Source organism: Notothenia rossii (assembly GCF_949606895.1).
Source record: "Notothenia rossii genome assembly, chromosome: 9".
Taxonomy (NCBI): Eukaryota; Metazoa; Chordata; class Actinopteri; order Perciformes; family Nototheniidae; genus Notothenia; species Notothenia rossii.
Window position 1 is genome coordinate 13254908 of NC_136907.1, and position 23684 is coordinate 13278591.

Below are 23684 nucleotides of genomic sequence, written 5' to 3' on the forward strand. Positions count from 1 at the left end.
TCAGTTTGCTCTGCCTCATCGGTAGCTAGATACAGCTCGACTTCTCACGGTACAAAGTTACATCGGGAACCAGCTGCGAAACGTTGTGTAATTATGTATCTTTTGAAACACTAAAAAACCTTTAAACCTTCGCCGCTATGTTCTTCACATGAGAGAAAACCCCGGTGTGGACAGAGGAGCTGCTGGTTTTCAGCTTTTTGGATCAAGGTTCATGTTTTGTTTTTTTCAGATTTCGGCAGTTTCACAGACGCTGGTGAGTGAACACCATTTTTAACGGATCTGATATATTTACGACGTGTGTTCGCTACCTACGGACAGCTAAATTAGTATATTTACCCGGTTTGTGAGGTTAATAGCATACTGTCGGGGCTTTTCTTGCTGATCTGTAGGTGGCCGCTGGTCGGTCACGGTTTGTTTGACTGATAGGTCATTCACCTGGTGGCCGCCTGCAGCCTCGGGTGCATTTTTGCAGGCAATATGCATCATCAACGCAGGCCAGATGTTGGTGGCTGCAGGGCCTCCAATCTGCAGCCGAGGGGTAATCCTATTGAACCACTGACTGCTGGGAAAGCTCTGACCTCTTTATGGTATCTCCTCAAATATGCACATGGCTGGTTCTACACATGCAAGCTGCAAAAAAGGCTGCAATGTGAACATTTAGGATACTAATTTCACACTGTTTTGCCACTGAGGGGAGGGTGTTATCAAGGCGTTGAGATGAAAAGAATGGCTCATACTAATAACACAAATATATATAATCATAATTAGAATACCTTTATTCGTCCTAAAGAAGGGACATTTATATATGTCATTTCCCTTTCCTGTGAGTAAAAATAATAATGTAGATGTAGTGACATCCTGCTGGTCAATGATGCCACCAACAAGCATCTTAATCACATCTAATTTCAAATGTGTTGTTCCTATGGAGAATCCTCCTGCAGCATATATTAAAGAAAATATGAATAGCTCATACAAAAATAAATGTAATGTGTAAAAATTACTTTGGGAACATGCAAGGGACCAGCTCAATGTATGCACAGTAACATATCAACACATTAACTCCAGTACAGGTTAACTGTAGGATTGTTCTCCCTGTCAGACTTTCCCTTTGGCAGGAAGTCTGTGAAGAGGAGGCGACTCTGGCTTTGGGTTTCCTGACAACCTTCTTCACAAAGATATCAATTTGCTGCTTTCTCTCTCGCCAGCTGCTGACTGTGGTCACAGGTCACTGTTTTCTGCTTATTATAGACTGTTTGTTGACTTGTCCCTGATGAGCAGACGCAGTGGCCTTTACAAGGTCAATACAACGATTTATCAGAGTCGGTATCCACTCCTAGTCTTTGCAAAGAACTCTTCGTGAAAAAAAACTTGTCAAGTCATCAGATAGTATTGGTTTTGCTCAACCAGCCTCCAGACATTTGTCTCTGCTTCTTCTCTTATACATTGGAGGTAAATGGAATTAGAGAATCTAATAAACTCAGCCAAGACATTTCTGTGTCTCACTGTTGATCAGTCTTCATTGGAACTGTTTTCCTTTGAAAAAACCCTTATGAAACATTTAAACATTAACAACAATTGTAGTAATTGAATGTAAACAGAACGTGTTTAGTGTTTTAGACTAAAAACACTTGCAATTTGAATTGTGAAAGTCATTGAATGCTATTTTATAGACCAAGCAAGTCATCAGGGAAATATTTGACCTTATAATCAAAATTATAACAATTGTTACATTTGAGAAATATACTGTTTTGTGATTTAAGTGAACTGGCCCTTTTAAATATTTGGAGGAAAAAAGCAGCCTTCTTCTCTTAAACCACTGGCCCAGCGCCGTATATATATATTATTGGGCTCTGCACTGGCCTAATTCTCTGCAAACTACAAGTGGCTTAATCTCTGCATGGAAAGGCATTAGAATTGCATGCAAAGCTTGGGGATACCAGTGGACTAATCATGGCTTAGGCAGCACCTCAGCATCCCAGGCAGGATGTGATCTCCTCAGTTCCAGTTGCTTCTTTATTTTTCTTGCTTTGATCATCAGACATTTAACAGGAAAGCTTCTCCCGCCTAGGGAGAGGAGGATTCCCCACGTGGGATCCAGATGTTTTCAGCTCCCTGCACATTCAGTCAGAACAAGACCCGAATCAAAACACTTCTGAGAAAGGGAGACATATTTAATATTTCTTAGAGCTTCTGTAAGAAGTAAAACAACAGTTTGAGTTTCAGAGCTGTAATGTTGCTCTAAAGTGATTCAAAAACGATAATGAAATCACCATCATAAGTGATATTATCAGTTATTGAATAATCATTCGCATTCTCTTATTGTTGCAATTGTGTGTGTTGTATTTTCTTATGTGCTAATGAGGGGAATTACCAGTAGGTGTTGGGGAAACTGCTTGTGGGCGCATTGCAGAAGCAGAACAGGAAAGATGCACATGCAATAATAATCTAATTTAATTTAGCTTTTAGTGCGACAGGAAGTGTCAGGGAGAATACAAACATGAAGAAGCTTTAATTAGTGGATTCAGATACACTGTCTGAGAATGTGTTTGTGCTGAATGCCGCAATGAACTTTGATACGGCTTAACGGTCAATGGCTCCCAGAGGAAAGATGCAAAATAGCTGCTTTGAGAGCAAGAGCTGGATTCAGCCACTCTGAAAGGGAGTACTGGCAAAGAAGACAGCAGCCACCATCACACCCTGCGTGTTGATAACAACTCAGTCGTGCAGAGCGGTGAATAATATAAGGAGTTACTCATTTGTTTCTCAGCAAGTTGAGAAACCATGCATGTAAACAAATCTCATCTAATACTGCACAGGGCAGCAACTTATTCTATTTAGAGATGAGTTGTTTCTGTTTATAAAATGTCAGAAAATGATGCAAGATGATGACCAGTGCCTCCCAAATCCCAAAATGATGTATTGTCTTGTCCAAACCCCAGTGTGTGTCATAGAGGAGTAAAGAAACCAAAGGATAGTCACATTTTGGAAACTGGAATTGATTCATCTGTTCAGCTTTGCTGATTCTGCAACTCTTGTTTTTTTCTGTTTTAGGTAGGAGCGATGGATAAGAGACGTGGTTGGCTGCGGAGCGCGGCAGGCCTGGATCCTGCTCACCAACACCAGGGCTGAGGAGCTGCAGAGGGGAGGAGACTCCCCCCTCTGCCTCATCTCAGCTGTCTTTCACACACTCATCTTCATTATCCAGTCTGACAGTGTGTAAACTAAGTCTTGACTTGACATTTGCTGAGTTTTGAGAGGCAGCTACGTCCACTTCTGCCTCCTCAGGGGCCCCTGGACATCGTTGTATGCCCCCCTGAATCTGAGCCATGAGGAACAGATCGAGCCTGCTGCTGGGCTGCGTGCTCCTCTGCTCCGCCTCCCTGCTCTACCTGGGGATGAGCGGGATAGAGTGCCCCCCCAAAAGCCATCGGTACCGGTGGATGGAGCTGAACCTGGGCTCAGCCAATCACAGCTCATCCCTGACCGAACATTTCCCAGAAGACACGCCCCTCATCTTCATCGGAGGCTTTCCCAGGAGCGGCACCACTCTGATGCGTGTCATGCTGGACGCCCACAATGCAGTGCGGTGCGGAGAAGAGACCCGAGTGATTCCCCGCCTCCTGGCCATGCGGGCCACCTGGAGCCGCTCGGTGAAGGAGAGGATCCGATTGGACGAGGCCGGCGTCACCGACCAGGTGTTAGATTCAGCCGTCAGAGCATTCCTGTTAGAGGTGAGCCGGTCGCTGCACCTCACAGCATCTGTTGTCTGCAAACAAGTTGGGGTGTAGAAAGCATGCTTCATCTTTAGGGTGATGTCTTTAAACACAGAAAGAATTTACTCTTATTTTTTTGTATTTCTCGGAAAAGAGTCTTTGAACACTGGGAAAAGCGTTATATAATAGTATGTATTATTATTTATTTTCTTGTGAATCATTTGGACTATAACATTTCTTTAGGTGAAAAAAAAGCTTTTTATAATTTCCTTGTGTTGTGATGTCTTAAAAGGCTTTATTTGTGTTTGTTTGACGATTCGAACCCTCCAAAAACATTCATTGCATACATTTTTGCTTGACTAACAATTATTTATTGACTTGACTGAATTGTTAGTTTTTCTCCCCATTTTGTGTGCTTTTTGTTGTCATACATTTTTTGTTGTTGTGTTTTTCTAGATTATATTAGGTCAGTTTTCTTTCTCCTTTTTTGTTACTGTTTGTTTTTCTCTTGAAGGAGAGGGGTGGTTTCCAGTTACATTTCACATTTGTCATAATCTGAGTTGCAGGTACCCTTATGTGTGTACAAATAAAATAATTATAACTTAAACACCAATAATCCTTTTTCATGTGTTTCAGGTGATAGTTGGCCACGGGGAGCCTGCACCTCGCCTCTGCAACAAGGACCCGTTCGCCTTGAAATCTCTCTCGTATCTGTCACGCATCTTCCCCAAAGCCAAGTTTGTGCTCATGCTACGAGACGGGCGGGCTACCGTCCACTCCATGATATCACGCAAGGTATGCTGGGTGTTAGAAAAATATCACTCGTCACCGGCTTGAGCTTCAATAATCAGGATACATGTATTTATTATCCTTGCAAGAATGGAAGTAGTCATCACATACAGAGCATATGGGACAACTCGTTCCTGAACAGTGTCCTTCCTATGCTGATATACAAGAGAGGGTTACAGTCACAAGATGGAGGAATACCGGTTCAAAGCAGTATACAATGTTTAGTTTAGATTAGCTAAGACCCACGTCAGAAATGTTCATGCTTGTCATATGTCTATCTCCATAGAGGCTGAATCATCATGTTAATCACATAGCTATCATATGCCTAAAACAGTCCTGACGCTCTTCTAGGTAATCATACATCCTGTCATGTACGCAGTTACAGTTGGGCCTTTGTTATCATGTGCTACCCTGATATTGAAAGAGTACATTCTGTTTTTTCCCAACACCGGGTATCTTTCTTTTATTAGGCTGGCTGGCTTGCTGGCTGGCTGGCTGGCTGGCCGGCTGGCTGGCTGGCTGGTTGACAACTTCCTCATGTTTCCACACAGCCACTTGAAAAACATGTACTGCTTGCACATTGCAACATTTTCCATCCTGTGTTTGTTATTCGTTGTGATAAGTCTAGTTTGTTTATCACATCTCTCCCTCCACACAGGTGACTATCTCAGGCTTCGACCTGACCAGCTACAGGGACTGTCTGACCAAGTGGAGCAGCGCCATGGAGACCATGTTCAGCCAGTGCCAGGCGGCCGGGGAGTCCAGATGTCTGCCCGTCCACTACGAGCAGCTCGTCCTCCACTCAGAGGAGGAAATGAGGAAGTTGCTTCACTTCCTGGAGCTGCAGTGGGACCCGTCAGTGCTGCACCATGAAGAGCTGATAGGGAAGGCTGGGGGCGTGTCTCTGTCCAAGTGAGTATGTGAAATGTGTGTACAGTTAGTCAGCTCAAGTGGTATCTGACCATGCAGATCCTTTTAGTTTCAAGGGCTCATATTTACTGGAAAGGCATGCTATTACTCAAATGTAAAAGCTGATGTAAGGGTTGGATGTCAACGGTAGAAAAAAAGCACAGATCTTCACCCTTCTGTGTTTTTCATTCGGCATTATTATTCCACCTGCATATTCCCACCCTGTTGCTTTGAGATATATTTCAGTCCAAGGGTGTCAGTCTTTTCTTACAGGCTGCTGTCCTTTTCACATCTCACACCTCTCTTTCCATCTTCAGCCTCTGTCCCTGTCGACTGTATAGAAAGAAACTCATTGGTTCCGTATTGTTGATGATTTTAAAAGCCAACCACAGCATCATTTAAGATAAGATAAGACTTTATTCATCCCGAAGGAAATTGTTGTGCCAGAGTAACAAAATACAATAAACACAATAAACACAGCAGCAAAACTGTACACTAAAAGTGCAGCAAAAAGAGCAATTAAACATCCACAGACAACATGAAATGTAGAAACATAGAAACATAGAAAGTCACACAATCAATGCAATGATTATTAGCAGTATTTAGTAGTTAGTAGTGCAACAAATAAAACGTAGTGGCAGTTACGTAATTGCACGTTATCATAGCATTATTAATAATACTAATAATAATAATATAATATAATATTGCACATAGTTATATATAGCAGAGAGTGTATTGCAATGATGTTAATTATATTGATATGTATATTGCACATAGTGTTGATGTGGAAGTTCTCAGTGCCCTTTACTTAGGGGTGAAGAGTTAAAGAGTTTGATGGCCACTGGGAGGAAAGACCTCCTGTGGCGCTGTGTGGTGGTTATCAGTGATCTCAGTCTGTGGCTGAAAGTGCTCCGGTAGGAAACCAGTGTGGCATGCAGGGGGTGAGACCCGTTGTCCAGGATGCTGAGAAGTTTCCTCAGCATTCTCCCCTCCGACACCACTGCCAACGACTCCTGATCCACTCCAAGGACAGAGCCTGCTCTCCCGATGAGCTTGTTAGCTGCTAGAAATATCTTCATGTGACTTTATATCATGTATAACTGGATAGCTGTCATTTAAAGAATACAAATAACATCACTTCAAAGGGGTCAGAGCCAGAAATGTAAAATACTTTAAAAACGTAAAAAATTCCCCCATTGCAGTTTTGCCCTCCTTAGAAATGTTAAATAAACCTTCTGAAAACAAAATAAATTGAAAGTAATGTTTTGAGAAAAATATTTTAAATATGTATGTTTTTATAAATGCTGTTTAAAAACCTTCCCCACTGTTTCACATATATAATTGTGGAACAGCAATTAAACAGATTATTAGCCATAAAAATAAAAAGGAAAACATGTGTGTCATCGAAGGATATACTCCAACTTATTTCAATCAACTAACTTCCACAAATATGACAGAGATCAGAACTCAACGACCTGCACCTACAGAGCCCATCATTTCTTGTTATTGAAGTATATTAAGATGTTTTTTCTTGAAAGAATTCAGGTGCAGCACACATTGAGAGGCAGCTTTTGAACACTAACAACTCATATTGTCCTCTGAGCCAGTGGGAAGTCTGCTTAGAGCCAGAGATTTCCTCTGAAGCAGCCAAACCTCTCAGGGCCAAGTGAAGCTTCCAGACTCCCCTCCGTAGATGTTTAATCTGTGTTGCTCCACTTATTTGTCACGATTCAAGTTGAGCATCTCGTTGCAGAAGCTCAGAGGATTTGGTGGAAAATCTGTCCGCTTCAAACCTGCTAAAAACCCAAACCTGGCGTGTATTTGAAGGAATTAGGCCACATTCTGAGGGAGTTAGCACCCTTATTTTGACGAGTTATGCAACTGTTGGCACAATATTAGTCATAAGAATGTTTTATAACATCCTCAGAAATGTGACATGTTGTGGTTCTGAATCATGTATGTATATGCTAATGAACACATCTATTTACTTAGGGTGGTGGGAAGAGATTAAATGGCAATTAAATAAAGCATAAAACAATTTTTTATATTGTTGTATAATCTTTATATGAAGGCACTTACAGTGTCATAAATAAATGAAAAGACGTTTTATGTAATTTGTTGTATTGACGTTCACTATGTGCAATTGCATACATAAATAAAACATGTCGCACTCTTAAGTAGCTTATGACAAGGACCATTAAAGTCGCAGCATTCCAGTCGAACACACACTAACAGACTGAGCTTGTGTTTGTGTGCAGGGTCGAGCGCTCCACAGACCAGGTGATAAAGCCGGTGAACACAGACGCCCTCTCCAAGTGGGTCGGGCACATTCCCTCCGACGTGATCAGCGACATGGCTGAGATCGCCCCCATGCTGGCTCGCCTCGGTTACAATCCCCACGACAACCCACCCGACTACACCAAGCCAGAGCCCATTGTGTCTCCGCTCAACCACTCACAGGTGAGCTTTAAAAAAAACTGTTTAAACAACAGTATCACGGCTCAATTAAAAAATTAATTATATACATTTTGTTTTTACTGAAAAACTACTGACTTTTTAATGATTTAATAGGTTATTTAATCTGACTTGCGATAAAAGCCCATTTAAATGTAAATGTGATTTGCTATTTCGAAATTAAATGATTCGATATTATCGTTGATTGATCTACTATGTGGTTCGGCACCATTTGACAGGAATTGTATTTAATATTTGTTTGGAATTATTTTTGTTGAGAAGTAGTTGAACCATAAATATACATTAATGTGGATAACACTGAAAAGATTGCAAAAGAGAAACACTGAGAATTTTAAGACTTAAGAAATGGACTTTACAATTTTCACCCATTGATATCACAGCAACACAACACTGATATGCATCATACACGACCACGCTGTACGCTGCTGGAGTTCGACCCCTTTAACACAAAAACATAATTTCCCAATCAGCTGTAGTGGCCTCCAGTCATGCAAACCTTATTTTTTTTAACAGCTGTCAAAATGAATCAAAGCTCCAATCGTACTCTTTTGCTCTACTACTCCTCTTCTCCTACTTTTCACCCTTGAAAATATTTCCATTCATAAGTGAACATTGTGTCTTTCTTTTCTTAGAATTTGAAAGCAACAGAGAATCCACATCCCAGTTAAGCTTTCCAAGGAACATCCCTGAAATCCAGACTCCCTGTTCCACTCTATGGATGCACCTTAAAGACAGACTTCTCATTCAGCAGTAATTACACCTCAAAGGACAGATGTTAAAAGTATTTCATGTGTATTTTTGAATAGTTTTTAAGACTTATGTCTGGTGTACATGTCTGAATGCGGATAGGAGTGTTACAAACACGACCTCACACAGTGGTTTGTGTTTTATATCCCATGTGGATTAGCTTCTGGAAGAAGTTTCTCACTTTCCAACATGTCCGAATCAACAGTATTACACTGCAATGACGCGTCCTCTCACCTTGTAACTGAAAGTATTTCAACATGTCTGTAGAGTTGTTTAATTCACCACAAATGTGAATGTGTCTTTAGAAGAATCTTTCACTTACTGAGAGCTCAGTCAGGGTTCATGAAGCATAATGACTGTATATTTTTGAAGACGTATGTTTATTTTCTTAATAAATTATTTTGGTGTTGACAATTCATTTAGGGCCTTAACGTTGATTTATCGGAATTGAGGGTTTTTTGATTGTTGTAAATTGTTCAACATGAATAAAAAAAGTGTCTTAATGTCACCTTTAATAACGTTCATGTATTTTGTTGACTACTTGTTAAGGTACCAACTAAGGACACATTTTTGGAAAAATAAAAAAAAACATTTTATTTGTTGTTAGGCACAATGTTACGCCCGCTTTTGAGGTGCTTGAGAATAGATATTATTACACACATAATCTATAATACTGGATGAGCATGCTGACAGTAAACCGAGCCACAGCGCCCACTGGTGGAGCGAACACAGCCCAAAAATACCCTTTTTGCCAAGTTTTCTTTTATAGAGACAACATATTCTAGAGCTAGACCAAACACATGACATGTCTGTCTTTATGGTTTAGTAGGAATATGAATATTATTAACACTAATAACATTCAAGTTAAATGGCACACTTTTCAAATAAAACCCTGAGATAGAGTGTTAAATAAAAATATAAAATCAAATAATAGTTTAAACTAAACTTGTATAACCATGTGATTAGACCACAATGAGCTACAACTGATGCAAGGTTTAACAATGGACTGAGGTAATAAAGTGCAGCTATACTCAGACTATAAAGGCAAACATACATCAGAGTGCTGCTGTGAAAAACAGTTACAGACATAACAAATTACGCAGTGTGGTCCACTATTCAACAACAACTTTTCAAACATATCAACATTTCTATAATAAGATAACCAAAATCATTCCTAATTCCAATTTGATTCTTAAAAATGAAAATGAATTCAAAACAAACTGATTATAGGGTTAAAGTGAAATGTGACCTCTATGAGGCACATTGGACCACTGGCCCCAGAGCAGGCCTCTGTTCCTGCTCATCTGTGGATGTGAACATGGGAGCCACCGTGTTTTGTTGGTCGGTTGGCAAACGGGGCAGGATGCGGTGAACTGGAGGGGGCGGGGCTTCTGATCTGCAGCTGATCATGTACAGTAAACACCTGGAGAACTGAGAGAAACACAGTGGAGGTGGAGGCAGCATGAAACTGATGCACCTTTGGCTGAATAAAAAACAATCTTATTTAGAAGAAGGGCAGGGGAGGAAGAAGTACTCAGATCTTGTACTTAAGTAAAAGTAGAAGTACAAGAGTGTAGGAATACTCTGTTACAAGTAAAAGTCCTGAATTCAAAATGTTAAGTAAAAGTGCAAAAGTAAAAGCACCAAAATATACTTAAAGTACAAAAAGCAAAAATACTCATTATCCAAATTGGCCCATTTGAAAATAATATATTTTGTATCTTTTTATTATAATTATTGATGAAGTAATGTGTATATCAAAGCTAGTAAAGGTGCAGTCTTATTTACTTTGTATGCTGCAGGGTAGCTTGTGAATGTTAATCCAAGTGTACCTTATTTGATTATATTTGTATTGATTTTTTATTTATATATATATAAATATATATATATATCAGGAATTGAAATCTGCAAAGTAACTAAAGATATTAAATTATGTAGGGGAGTAAAAGGTACGTGATTTACCTCTGAATTGTAGCGGGGTAGCAGTACAAAGTAGAACACAATTGAAATACTCAAGTAAAGTACAAGTCTCTCATAATTGTGCTTGTGTGATGACAGTGTTAGGGATGTTTACAGGAAGGAGTTGTTACCTGGTTGTTGAGCAGCACATATATTACCGGGTTGATGACGGTGCTGGTCTTTGCCAGCAGGGATGGTATTAAAGTGGCGGCAGGCGACACCCCTCCCGGCCGCCCAAATGAGGCGAGCATTGCCACAACGCCATATGGCATCCAGCATAATATGTAGCCTGTCACCATGGAAACCACCATGAAAAGGACACGGCCTTCCCTCCGCTCAGCTGAGGGCCGGTTGATCCTGCTGACCTGTAGACAGTGATTATGAGATGTTGGGCCCTAACACACTAGTAGTAGTAGTAGTAGTAGTAGTAGTAGTAGTAGTAGTAGTAGTAGTAGTAGAACCTTTATTTATCCAGGAAAATCAATTAAGAACAAATTCTTATTTACAATGATGACCTGACAGGAGGCAAAGGCTTCCTGAGGGGATGGAGTTTGGGAGGAAAACATTTTTAAATACAGACTCCGGGCACTACAGAACCCAGGAGACAACACAAACACATAGAGCAAAGATGACAGGCATAGCAGTTAAACATATAAAAACTCTAAAACAATATTGCTGTGGTTCAATCAGTCTTTAAAATCAGCATCAGGCAAAGCAGCCACATGTGTGTACCATGGTGTCTATAATAGTGACTGTAACGACGAGACGCAGTTACTAGAGCTCTCGTGAACATGTTCATATAATTTATTGATGTAGTATTTATTTGGTATAAGTGTTCACCCCCATCTTGTCTGTTGCTTCCGGTCGTCTCTGCGTTCCCTCCTACTGATTACCCAATTGTGTTCACCTGGTGCCCTGTGTTTGCTCCCCCCCCCCTCACCTGTGTCTAATTGCTCCCCCCTCACCTGTGTCTTGATAGTCTGTGTATTTAAGTGCTGTTTCTTGTTGGGTGTGAGTGTGTGTGTGAGATCCTGGTGGCTGCCGGCTGGGCTCGCGTGAACAGTCGAGTTATATTTTTGGACGTTCTGCCTCTGCCTCCCTGCTTGGTCGGGCCGCTCAACGGTCAGTCTCACAATTGGTGTCAGAAGTGCGATTCGACCAAGTGAGGAGGTGACAATGACGAGAGGAAAGAAGAGGGAACAAGGAGAGGAACCGCGGCTGGGCCACGGCTGCTGAAGCAGCAGGAGAAGAGAGACAAGCAGGAGGAGACGAGAGACAAGAAGGAGAAGCTAACGGACGAGCTAACGGACGAGCTAACGGAGACAAGGAGGAGAAGCTAACGGACGAGCTAACGGAGACAAAGAGGAGAAGCTCACGGACGAGCTAACGGACGAGCTAACGGACGAGCTAACGGACGAGCTAACGGACCCCCGAGGAGTCGACATAACCAAGGGAGGGATATATTAGGTCCATAGCCTCAAGGGAAGGATCTAGTGTGTCCATGGCCTCAAGGGAGGGATATATTAGGTCCATAGCCTCAAGGGAGGGATCTGGTGTGTCCATGGCCTCAGGGGAGGGATTTATTCTGTCCATAGCCTCAGGGGAGGGATCTATTCTGTCCGTTTTAGAAAGCCAAGACTGTCTATCCCGGGCACTGTACGCTTTAGGAGAAAAGGGGTGGGGAATGTAACGACGAGACGCCGTTACTAGAGCTCTCGTGAACATGTTCATATAATTTATTGATGTAGTATTTATTTGGTATAAGTGTTCACCCCCATCTTGTCTGTTGCTTCCGGTCATCTCTGTGTTCCCTCCTACTGATTAACCAATTGTGTTCACCTGGTGCCCTGTGTTTGCTCCTCCCCCCTCACCTGTGTCTAATTGCTCCCCCCTCGCCTGTGTCTTGTTAGTCTGTATTTAAGTGCTGTTTCTTGTTGGGTGTGTGTGTGTGAGATCCTGGTGGCTGCAGGCTGGGCTCGCGTGAACAGCAGCAGGATTGAGGCTGTGTGTGAATTTTGTGCACATTGTTTTAATAAATGCCCACGTCGGGTTATATTTTTGGACGTTCTGCCTCCTTGCTTGGTCGGGCCGCTCAACGGTCAGTCTCACAGTGACATTGAAGGTGCGGGGGGAGACAAAGGTTTTCATTTTCAACGTTTTTTGAATGACATTCCACCTATCTGCTGCTGCAAATTGAAAGGCGGAGCGGCCAAAGGATTTATGGGCTTTGGGGATCTTTAGCAGGATGCTTGTAGCTGACTGGGTATTGTGCGTCGGGGTTGGCAGAGTTGCAGTAATTGTGTGAGGTAGAAGGGGGTGAGACCTAGGAGTGCTTTGTAAACAAGCATCAGCCAGTGGATGTTGCGCCTGGTCTCAAGAGAGGGCCAGTTAGCCAGAGAGTACAGGTCACAGTGGTGTGTCCTGTAGGGGGCATTGGTGGCGAAGCGATACAGAACGTCTAAATGATCGAGAGCTCCTTTACACGCCGAGCGGTAGATGGTATCGCCGTAGTCGAACAGAGGAAGGACAGCCATCTGGACCAGAGAGAGTTTAGCAGATGAAGTGAATGAGGAGCGATTCCTATATAGAAAGCTGAGTCTAGCTTTAACCTTGGTCTGAATTTTGGAGAGATGTTCTGAGAATGACAGATTACTGTCAATCCAAAATCCAAGGTATTTATAAGATTTAACTATTTCGAGGTCCCGGCCATCCGCGGTCACAATTGTGCCAGTTTGGGAGGCACCACTGTGGCCAAACCACATGATCTTGGTTTTAGTGGTGTTCAGGACGGGCAGAGAGATGTGACTGGATTCTCTGAAAACTATCCTGAGGAGTTTTCGGGGCAGTATCTGGGGAAGGGCCAGCAGTGTACAGAATCGTGTTATCGGCATATAGGTGGATAGAGGAGTTGCCCACTGATTTCTCCATGTCATTTATATATATTGAGACTAGGATGGGTGCTAGAATAGAGCCTTGTGGTACTCCCTTAGAGATGGATAGGGGCTGTGTCATCAGATCTTCCGATTTTACACACTGGGTACGCATGGACACGTAGTTTTCAAACCAGGCTATCGATTGGTTAGTGACACCAATGCATCTAAGCTTTCCCAGAAGCAATTGTTGATCTACAGTGTCGAAGGCTTTGGCAAGATCGATGAAAATGGCAGCACAGTATTGTCTGGAGTCAAGGGCATTGATGATATCATTTAGGACTTTGAGAGTCGCCGTCTCACACCCATGACCTGCACGGAACTCAGACTGCATGTCAGATAGTATGTTGTAAGTCTTCAGAAACCATGTTAGCTGTTTGCAAACTAACTTTTCGAACACTTTCGCTATACAGGGTAGAATGGATATTGGACGATAGCAGTTGGGGTCAGCATGGTTTCCCTCTTTAAACAAAGGTTACACTGAGGCTGCCTTCCAGGCAGAAGGTAGCACTGCTGTCTGTATGGACAGATTACAAAGGTGGGAGATAGCTTCTGCAATAATGTGGGCTGCAACTTTAAAAAAGAAGGGGTCTAGCCCATCAAGACCTGCAGGTTTGTTGGAGTCAAGTTTGCTAAGGACCTCCAGCACATCGTTCTCACTAACTTCCTGTAGGCAGAAGCTGTGACATGGGGCTGCGTTAGAGGGGCTGGGTGGCGGAGTGTTGGTGGGGGGCTTAGGAGGCCAATAGGTTCCCACATTTAACATAGTCCTGGTTAAAGAGCTCTGCTATGCGTTCATTACCGGTGACTACTGTGTCCTCAATAACAAGGGAGTTAGGGAGATGAGAGGATGGGGGTTTCATTCTCCATCTCTGTCACTGTTTTCCAGAATGTCCTTGGATTGGATCCACAGAGGTTTAATTGATTATGGAAGTAATCAACCTTGGCTTTGCGGATAGCCTGTATAGATTTATTTCTAATTTTCCTGAATGATAGCCAATCGCCGTGGGATTTTGAGTGACGAGCCCTGCGCCAGGTGGAGTTCTTGAGGTGAAGCAGTTCAGCTAAATCTCGGTTGAACCAAGGACTGCATCGGTTTTTTATCCTCATTTTTTTTATGGGAGCATGTTTATTGATTACCATACTAAAGGAGTCATAGAAGGACCATGCAGCATCGATGTCAGGGATCAAGCTAATTCTGTCCCACTTGATAGCAGCCAGGTTGTAGAGGAAGGCTTGTTCGTCAAAATGATTCAGTATTCGTCTGAGTGGTAAGAACTGGCTGTTTAATTTTGCCGCCATCACGAATGCAGCCAATAAGACAGTGGTCACTGAGATCGCTACAGAAGATGCCAGTTTTGTACCTGTCAGGGTTATTTGTGAGGATGACATCAAGGAGGGTGGCTTTTTCTGGATTTTTGGTGTCATACCGTGTAGGAGTAAGGATAATCTGCGAGAGATTAAGAGAGTCCCATTGTTTTTGGACCTGCGCAGGAGGGTTGAGCATGTCCCAGTTTAGATCCCCCAGTAGCACAAACTCAGAATGAGTGTGGGGTGCCAGGAGGGTGCTGAGAGCAGGTAGGTTACATGCTGGGGCAGAGGGCGATAGCAGCCAGCGACTGTCAGTGTAGAGTTATTTGCCAGTTTAATGGTTACGATAGCTAGGTCAAATTGTTTGGGGACAGATTTACTAGTGGCGATAGAACACTGGAGGTGTTGCTTTGTGAATATAAGTACTCCACCAGCTTTAGATGATCTATCCTGCCTAAACACATTATAACCAGCGATGCCGATGTCAGAGTCTGGGATATTCTTCTTCAGCCAAGACTCAGTGATGACAAGTACCTCCGGATTTGAGCTGTGAACGACCACTTTTATCTGGTAAATTTTTGGCAGTAAGCTTCTAACATTTACATGTAGAAAACCTAAAGCTTTACGATAGCAGAAGTCAGGGAAACTCAGATCATTGTGACAACAATTTACATCAGAGCACAGGTCAGAACTAGGGATGCATACAATAGAAGGTCCAGGATGAACATGCACATTGCCCGATATCATCAGTAGTAATGCAATCAGGGCACGGCCAAGAGCTAGCAGTGAGTCACAATGCCTAGTTTGTTTTGTGCGCACAATGACAGTGGAATGTAGCGTAATCATCTTGTGTAGAGACCTCATAATCACACAAGATAGTAGTGGCATGGTGTCAGAGTTTATGTTTGGCGTTAGCCCAAAGAACCTGAATATCAGCAACGAGTCATAGTCTCTGCCTACTGTATGGATACAGTTTGTTATGCAGGTGGGCAGCACTGCTGATGTTAAGTGCGTCGGTTTGCATTTGTTATGTGCAGGAGGGGGTGGGGAGGCAGCTCTCTACAGGAGTTCACTTTATAGTTGTGAAACCTGTTTTTTAACCTTTTTTTCTGAGGTTGTTTGGGCCCTTTTTGTAATTGTGTGTCTTATTAGTTGTATTGTTCCTCTATGTATTTTTGTAGCTGCTTTGGGTGTATGTAGTTATTTTGACTTTCTTCTTTCTTATTTTCAGCAACCTAGTAGTTTATTTGTCTCTTTTTGTGGTAATTGTTAGTCCCCTTGTAGACATTTTGATTATCTTTCTAATCACATGAGTCTCTTAGATGTCTCTGTTTGTTCTTTGTCTCTCTGAAGTTGTGTTGAATCACTTGGAAGTTGCTTTGTTTCTCTTTGTAGTTGTTTTTTTCTCTCCTTGTAGCCGGTTCACTACACACTATTCCATGTCTGGACGCACACAAACACATAGCTTCCACAAACACTGGAGAACACATATAATACACAGAGGGGTCAAAGGTCATTTTGCACGCTCACCTGTCTCTCCACCGATCGCACAGCCAGCAGGATCTTCCCGTAACAGAAGATCATGAGCAGCAGCGGCAGCAGCAGGCAGAAGATGAACAAACAGCTGATGTAGGAGCGCGCTGTGGGCGAGCGCTGGTGCCACTGGACGGAGCAGGTGGTGCCAGGACCCTCCAGCCCGTAGCTGCTCCATGACATAAAATTGTAAAAACATTTTCAGAAAAGCAAAACTTAATTTTGTTATTTACTTTTAAACGAGTCACTTGTTAATTATGTATTTTACTAACTAATTAAAGTAACACATACTATCCCCCTAGTTTAAGAATGCATTTGATTGAATAAGTATACATGAATTATCTGATAGTGAAATTGTTTCATGGTGATTTTAAAGAGTGATTCAGACCTGCTCCAGCCCAGCAGTGGTGGCAGAGTCCAGACCAGTGAGTAAAGCCAGGAGGCAGCGACAGCGAGTCTGGCCCTGCGGTACTGGGAGGAGTCTGAGGGGGAGCTGTAGAGCAGCACACAGTACCGCTCAAAGGACATCAGAGAGAGAGACGCCAGAGATACTATACCTGACAGAGAGAAGAACAGCAAAGAACTGCAGCGAGACATCAAACGAGACTATCATGAAATGATTCTTATTCAACTCTGACCTAAATTCACAGAAAGTGTACTTTTACTCCATTGCATGTACAGCTGCAGATACAACGGTTTACATTTAACATCTAAAATAAGATGCATTCTATTGTTAAATTAGATTAACGAAAATTGGTACAACTGCACAACATGTATCTAAAAATAAATACTTCTACTTCTAATACTAATAAATCTTCTTTTTGAAATATGAACTTCCGACTTTTTGATTTATTACTGATGCTAACACTTTTATTTATGGTGGAGTTAATACGATCACTCACCAAAAAATGCATTTGAGAAACCATACCAGCGGCACCCAGAGGACCCGGTCAGCCACCGGCCGTGCATGCTGGCCGCGAAGCTGAAGGGGGTCCCAAAGATGCAGACGAGCATGTCGCTGGCGCTGATGTTGATCAGCAGCAGGTTCACAGGAGTCACCAAACCGGGGAAACGCGAGAACACCATCAGCACGAGGAAGTTACCAAGGAAGCCCAGGACCAGAATGACCCCCAGGAACACGGCTGCCATGGTGTGAACTGCCCGGGGTAGCGCACCGGGGTCCGATACGGAGCTGTCTCCGGTGCTGATGTTGTAGCTTTGCTGCAGGACGATCACCATGACTTCCTGGTAAGAATGCCTAAACCGAAAAGCAGAATGAACAAGTCATAAAACAAATACATTATTGCGGATTTAGATGATTGAAGGTGTAAGGTTTTAGCGCTAGTATCCTGTTAGCTGTTGTGTTTTTAGTGTTTTGTCTATCTGTCTTTTGATGTTAATGTTAAGTATTATTATTTGATGACGCCCTTAGTCTGTGTACTACGGTAGCAGTCGCACTGTTATTCTGTTCTTGTATGAAGGTACGTCCTAATGTGACGTCACTACGTTGACTGTTGTCAGTCTGTGAATAAACTTACCGGAGACATGCTGAAGAGAATACCGAGTCTGATTTACTTATTGTTCATACGCGATTCATGTGCACCCAAGCTTAACAGGTTATGGGCCCAGGCAGAGTTGGACACAAACCGACTTGGAGATAAGTGAGTTAGATTATCGGAAGAAGTGTTACGCGACGTATTACGCGTTAGCCAATTAAGCTAACAAGCTAGCTTAGCAAGTGAAGTATATTAGCAAGCTAGTAGCCCTCGCGGTAAAGTTGGCGCGCAAAAATGGCAAGCAGAGCAACAGGTCTCCTGGCACCGCAGCTCTTATTCAAAGGATGTGAAGATAAGTATGACCTTTGGGAAACAAGATTCCTAGGCTGCTTACATACTCTGAGGCTAAAAGAGACTATCTTACATGAGCCCACCGGTGCTGATCAAGAACAGCTAGATGCAGATAGAAGGAAGAATGCTGATTGCTATGCTGAGCTAATAAGGCTGATAGATGATAAGAGCCTGTCGCTAATAAGACATGAGGCCGACGATGACGGCAGGAAGGCTCTGAAAATACTGAAAGAACATTATTCAGGGAAAAGCAAGCCGAGGATAATAAACTTATACACGTCGTTAACGAGGCTGCACATGGCAGACAACGAGAGTGTTACCGACTACATGATAAGGGCAGAGAACGTGATTACAGCCCTGAGAGATGCAGGCGAGACCATGAGTGATGGACTGACCATAGCCATGATACTAAATGGGTTACCAGACTCCTTCAAGCCATTCGCCGTCCATGTAACACAGAACGAAGATAACGTTACGTTCACAGACTTTAGAAGAAGATTAAGGGTCTATGAAGAGTCGGAGAAAATGAACACAGCAGAATCCACAGATAATGTGATGAAAACATGTGCAAGGCAAGGCCGAGGCACCAAGACGCACGCTAGCAACAGAAGAGATGAAGATGCCAATGTGACGTGCTACAAGTGTGGAATAAAAGGACACATATCAAGAAAATGTTTTTGAAAAGTGTGGTGCGGTTACTGCAAAAGGAATACACACGATGAATCACTCTGTAAGAAAAAGGGGGGAGAAGATGGTGCCAGAAAAGTCGCAGAGGAACAGAATGGCAACCAAGACCATCTCTTCAAGGCCAAGCACACAAAGAGCGGGAAACCACCAGACAACGTGAAGATGAAAGGCATCATGGTGGACGCAGGAGCGACATCCCACATCGTGAACAACATCGGAAAGTTTAAAAGCTTCGACGATTCATTCCAGCCCGAGTCTCATTCAGTGGAGTTAGCTGACGGGACCAAGTGCAATGGAACAGCACAGAGAAGAGGAACAGCGGTGATATGTCTATTAGACGACGCCGGACGACAACACAGAGCACAGCTACGGGATGCACTGTACATGCCCTCATACCCACATGACATCTTTTCGGTGGCAAGAGCAACAAACGGAGGGGCGACAATCACCTTCAAGAAAGTGGACAGTCACATGGTTACCAAAGACGGCAGCAGGTTTGACATCCATGAAAGTGTAAATTTGTATTACTTACCAACTGTTGAGGGGAATGTTGACCAATGTAAAGGGTGTCACGACATGCAAACTTGGCATGAAATTTTGGGTCATTGCAATTACGAAGATGTACAAAATTTACAAGGTGTAGTGAAAGGCATGGAGATAAGAGGAAGTGCAGTCAAACCAGCTCAGTTGTGTGAAGTGTGTACACAGGGCAAGTTCACCCAAACGAGAAATAGGGAGCCAGACAAAAAGGCTAAGATGCCCTTAGAACTAGTCCACACAGACTTAGCCGGTCCCATGTCAACATCAAGCATAGAAGGGCACAGATATACACAGTCTTTTACAGACGACTACTCTGGTACTATTTTTGTGTATTTTCTAAGGTCCAAGAGTGATACAGTGCAGGCCACAGAAAGGTTCTTAGCAGACATAGCACCTTACGGAGAAGTTAAGTGTATCCGTTCAGATAACGGCACTGAGTTTACAAGCCGAGACTTCCAGGCACTGTTAACCAAAAATAGGATTAGACACGAGACGTCTGCACCCTATTCACCCCACCAAAATGGTACAGCAGAGAGAGGTTGGCGAACTCTCTATGATATGGGCAGATGCTTACTGATAGAAAGCAAGTTACCAAATAAACTATGGAACTACGCCATACAGACAGCAGCTTATGTAAGGAACAGGTGTTACAGTAGGCGCACAAAGAAAACGCCATACGAGCTGTTCACAGGCAAAGAACCAAATATATCCAAACTTCAGAAATTTGGGTCAGTGTGTTTTGCTTACAAACAAGAGAAGGGAAAGCTCGACCCTAGGTGTGAGCAAGGTGTTTTCATAGGCTATGATAAAAATAGCCCAGCTTACCTGGTGTATTATCCAGACACAGAGAGGGTCCAAAAGCACAGATTGGTAAAATTCACAACAAAGGGGGATAAAGAAAAGGAAACACAAACACCAGAGTCATACAATGAATATGGTGATAGTGATGTACATCCCAGGGTCAAGGACAGCGATGAAAATGTTGTTGATGAATGTGATGTGGGAAATGTGCCAGGTCAAGATACTCAAAGTGGTGCTTCTGGGACTTTACCTGAACAGACTGAACGTACACAGCCGGGTAAAGTCACCGAGACTCCAAACAGAAAAAACCCACCCAGAACCAGGAGGAGACCAGCTCACCTACAGGAGGTTTGAGACTGACGATACGGAGGACAAACTGCAAACATGCATGGATTTTTGTTACAGAGCAGTATGCGATATTCCTCAAACCTTCCAGGACGCCATAGCGTCACCCAAATCAAGGCAGTGGAAAAATGCCATGAACGAGGAGATGAGATCACTGGAGGAGAACGAGACCTTCAACCTCACCCAATTGCCACCAGGCAAACGGGCAGTGGGGGGTAGATGGGTCTACGCACTCAAGAGTGACATTGATGGGTCAGACAAGTACAAGGCGCGATTTGTAGCTAAAGGCTACAGTCAGAAACCAGGAATCGACTATGATGAGACATTCTCACCCACAGCTGATATGACAAGTGTAAGAGTACTCATGCAAAAGGCATCAGACGTAACAGACAGACGTAGTACATCAGGATATTGTGCCAGTCTCAGTGAAGGAAGCTCCTTGATCTCATGGAAGGCAAGGAAACAACCTACGGTTGCACTATCTACCTGCGAGGCAGAGTGCATGGCCTTAGCATCAGCCATACAGGAATACATCTACTACTTAGAACAATTACTCAGAGGTATAGACAAATACAAATATGCACAAACAAAGGTGTACGAAGACAACCAAGGTACTATAGCACTAGCCAGAAACCCAGTAAACAGGCAAAGGTGCAAGCACATTGATATTAAGTACCATTTCATAAGGGAGACTGTAAATAGTGGAAAGGTAATTTTGGAATACTGTCCTACTGAGCAAATGATCGCTGATGTGATGACAAAACCAGCCACCAAAATAAAGCTAAAGAGGTTTGCTCAGGATATGTTTGGCACCTAGAAGGGCAAAGAGTTAACATAGTTAAGGTAAAAGAAAAAGAAGCCTTATTTTGTTTTGTTCTCAGGTAACCCAGTAAGCTAAGAGCGAGTGGGGGTGTTAAGTATTATTATTTGATGACGCCCTTAGTCTGTGTACTACGGTAGCAGTCGCACTGTTATTCTGTTCTTGTATGAAGGTACGTCCTAATGTGACGTCACTACGTTGACTGTTGTCAGTCTGTGAATAAACTTACCGGAGACATGCTGAAGAGAATACCGAGTCTGATTTACTTATTGTTCATACGCGATTCATGTGCACCCAAGCTTAACAGTTAATTACTCTACTCTCTCTCTCTCCAGGTGTCGGCACTTCCTGTCCGTGTGGCACCTGCTAGACTGATTGTTGTTCCCGCCCCTGATTGTGTCCACCTGTGCCCCATTACCTAATGTGTATATTTAGTCCTTCTCTCCCTTTGTCTGGTGTTGGTTCGTCTTGTGATGTCGTTATCTCCATGCCTGTTTGCCAGAGATCCATGTTACATTACCTAGTATAACCTAGTGATTCTATGGAGAATCCTAGTAGAGCCTAGTAGTCATTATTGATAGCTTTGGTTTCTTTACAATAAAGAATATTACCAAGCAACGGAATTGAGCATCTGAGTTCAGACCGAGGCCATCGTATCAGAAGGAGCCCTATTATGATTTTTGGGGTTTCCCCTTTCCTCACTCCATGCCTGAAACGCCTCGATTGGACTACTTTGTTTTCCTCCGCTACATAGTGACATCACTATGAAACACCTGCGCTTCTATTGGCTAGCGCCCCAACACATTGGCTAAGGGGCGGGACATCTCTAAGCGGTTGAGCATAACAACCGAGCAGCCAGCTAACCAATCAGAGCAGAGGTGCTGCAGCACAGGCAATATGAGAAAAATAAAGACATTTTTTTAACATTAAAGAATGTAAACAGCAGAGGCACTAAATACGCATATGAACCTGTAAATCTGCATAATAGAGCCCCTTTAAGACAGAAAACACTTATTAAGCACTATGTACATGGATGAAGACATGGATGAAGGGATGCAATATTTAGCTCGGTTTTTCTCACACACATATACATATCTGTGGGATGCTCCTAGTGTTTAAACACCCCATTGTGTTCACATAGAATACATTTGGTTTGTCTATCCATATTGTTATAAAAATAACGGAAATACAGACCCTCAATAAAAAGGAAACACTCAATTATTGTTATCATAGTTTATAGACAATATAAATATAGTTAGCTATATATTGTTTTCCCACGTTTTCTATAGCCTATTGGCATTTAAATACATAGGCAAGGCAAGTTTATTTATATAGCACCTTTCAACACAAGGCAATTCAAAGTGCTTTACAACAATGGAAGACATTAATAATATGGCATTTAAAAACAGTTATTAAAAAGCAGTCATTAAAAAGCAATACTACCATCTAAGTTAATTCAATCTCTGAAAATAAAAACACTAAGAACAGAGTTATACTCCTACAATACAAATGTTGGCTAAACAAACCTCTAGATAACATAGTACAGGATTAATAGACACATCAAAAAGTGAATAACATCTCCAAACCTTCACAGGACCAAGGACACATTCCCACAGAGAAAGACCGAAGGAAAATGTAAACCAAGGTGTAGAATCTAACGTTCTGTCGTAGATGACCACTACTCAATCAGACACGTCCTTATTATGTTCCTTACTTTATTCTAGACCAGATTGGAGACCTAAATAACTGAGCCAACATATCAATAATACAAGCTGTGGTGGACTGAGCGGATGAGCCAATAACTCACTCAGCCTGGCAACAGAAGCGGAAGACACTAATGAACATTTTAGGGGAGCCGGCTGCTTTTTACAAAACCAAAGTAGATAGGGTTGTGAACATTTTGATTACATTTTAATAAAAATATTCAGCTCCTAAATCCTGCATTACAGATTTGAACACAATAAACCACTGATGCACCATATTGTGATGCTCTACCCATGTTTCTTTTGTTTGAACAATCACGCTTAGGCAGAGACATACTGCTAACAACATCTGTAAAAGAAACAGAAGAGTAGCTGAGTTTGTTTAAAAAAAGACACTTTTGGATGAGAGCAGCAGGTGAATTTTATCTGCAAATATCTCCAAGAAAATTGTCTTAAGCACTTCTAAACTATACATTTACTCCAAGCCTCATTATGTTTCATTTAGTTTCTAAGTTGGTTAAACAGCTATAGACAAACAAACGGCCAAAAACATTTCATTTCTAAATAAACAAACA

At 42.5% G+C, this 23684-nt stretch overlaps 2 protein-coding genes and 1 long non-coding RNA gene across 6 annotated transcripts in view; 2 read left to right on the top strand and 1 right to left on the bottom strand.

Annotated features, from left to right (window-relative positions):
• LOC307019658 (protein-tyrosine sulfotransferase 1-like) lies at positions 1-9153 on the top strand. The gene is made up of 6 exons (XM_079650669.1): positions 1-253; positions 3052-3731; positions 4350-4508; positions 5161-5414; positions 7670-7871; positions 8519-9153. Exons 2-6 carry the CDS (start codon positions 3327-3329, stop codon positions 8552-8554), a joined length of 1056 nt encoding a protein of 351 aa, XP_079506795.1. The 5' UTR covers positions 1-253; positions 3052-3326; the 3' UTR covers positions 8555-9153.
• LOC307019656 (pinopsin-like) overlaps positions 8693-23684 on the bottom strand; it is a 21651-nt gene continuing 6659 nt past the window's right edge. Inside the window, exons 1-6 of one of the 4 annotated variants that reach the window (XM_079650665.1) lie at positions 22993-23258; positions 17269-17624; positions 16755-16923; positions 16364-16535; positions 10724-10957; positions 8693-10064 (exon numbers count right to left, since the gene is read on the bottom strand). In XM_079650665.1, coding sequence (XP_079506791.1) covers positions 9885-10064; positions 10724-10957; positions 16364-16535; positions 16755-16923; positions 17269-17605 — 1092 coding nt within the window. In that variant the 5' untranslated portion in view covers positions 17606-17624; positions 22993-23258 and the 3' untranslated portion in view covers positions 8693-9884. Of the gene's footprint in view, positions 10065-10595; positions 10958-16363; positions 16536-16754; positions 16924-17268; positions 17625-17904; positions 18428-22992; positions 23265-23684 lie in introns of those variants that run through there. The other 3 variants (XM_079650666.1, XR_013802718.1, XM_079650667.1) reach the window with 3 other exon arrangements.
• On the top strand, positions 10972-12655 carry LOC307019659. Its single transcript, XR_013802719.1, has 2 exons — positions 10972-12059; positions 12120-12655. It is a non-coding gene; the product is annotated as an uncharacterized lncRNA (long non-coding RNA).

Excerpts from the sequence above, each read along its gene's own strand:
- LOC307019658 (XM_079650669.1), top strand. The coding sequence starts at position 3,327 with ATGAGGAACAGATCGAGCCTGCTGCTGGGCTGCGTGCTCCTCTGCTCC. Across the intron at positions 3,732-4,349 it reads TCAGAGCATTCCTGTTAGAG|GTGATAGTTGGCCACGGGGA; the intron begins GTGAGCCGGTCG and ends CATGTGTTTCAG. Across the intron at positions 7,872-8,518 it reads CTCCGCTCAACCACTCACAG|AATTTGAAAGCAACAGAGAA; the intron begins GTGAGCTTTAAA and ends TTCTTTTCTTAG.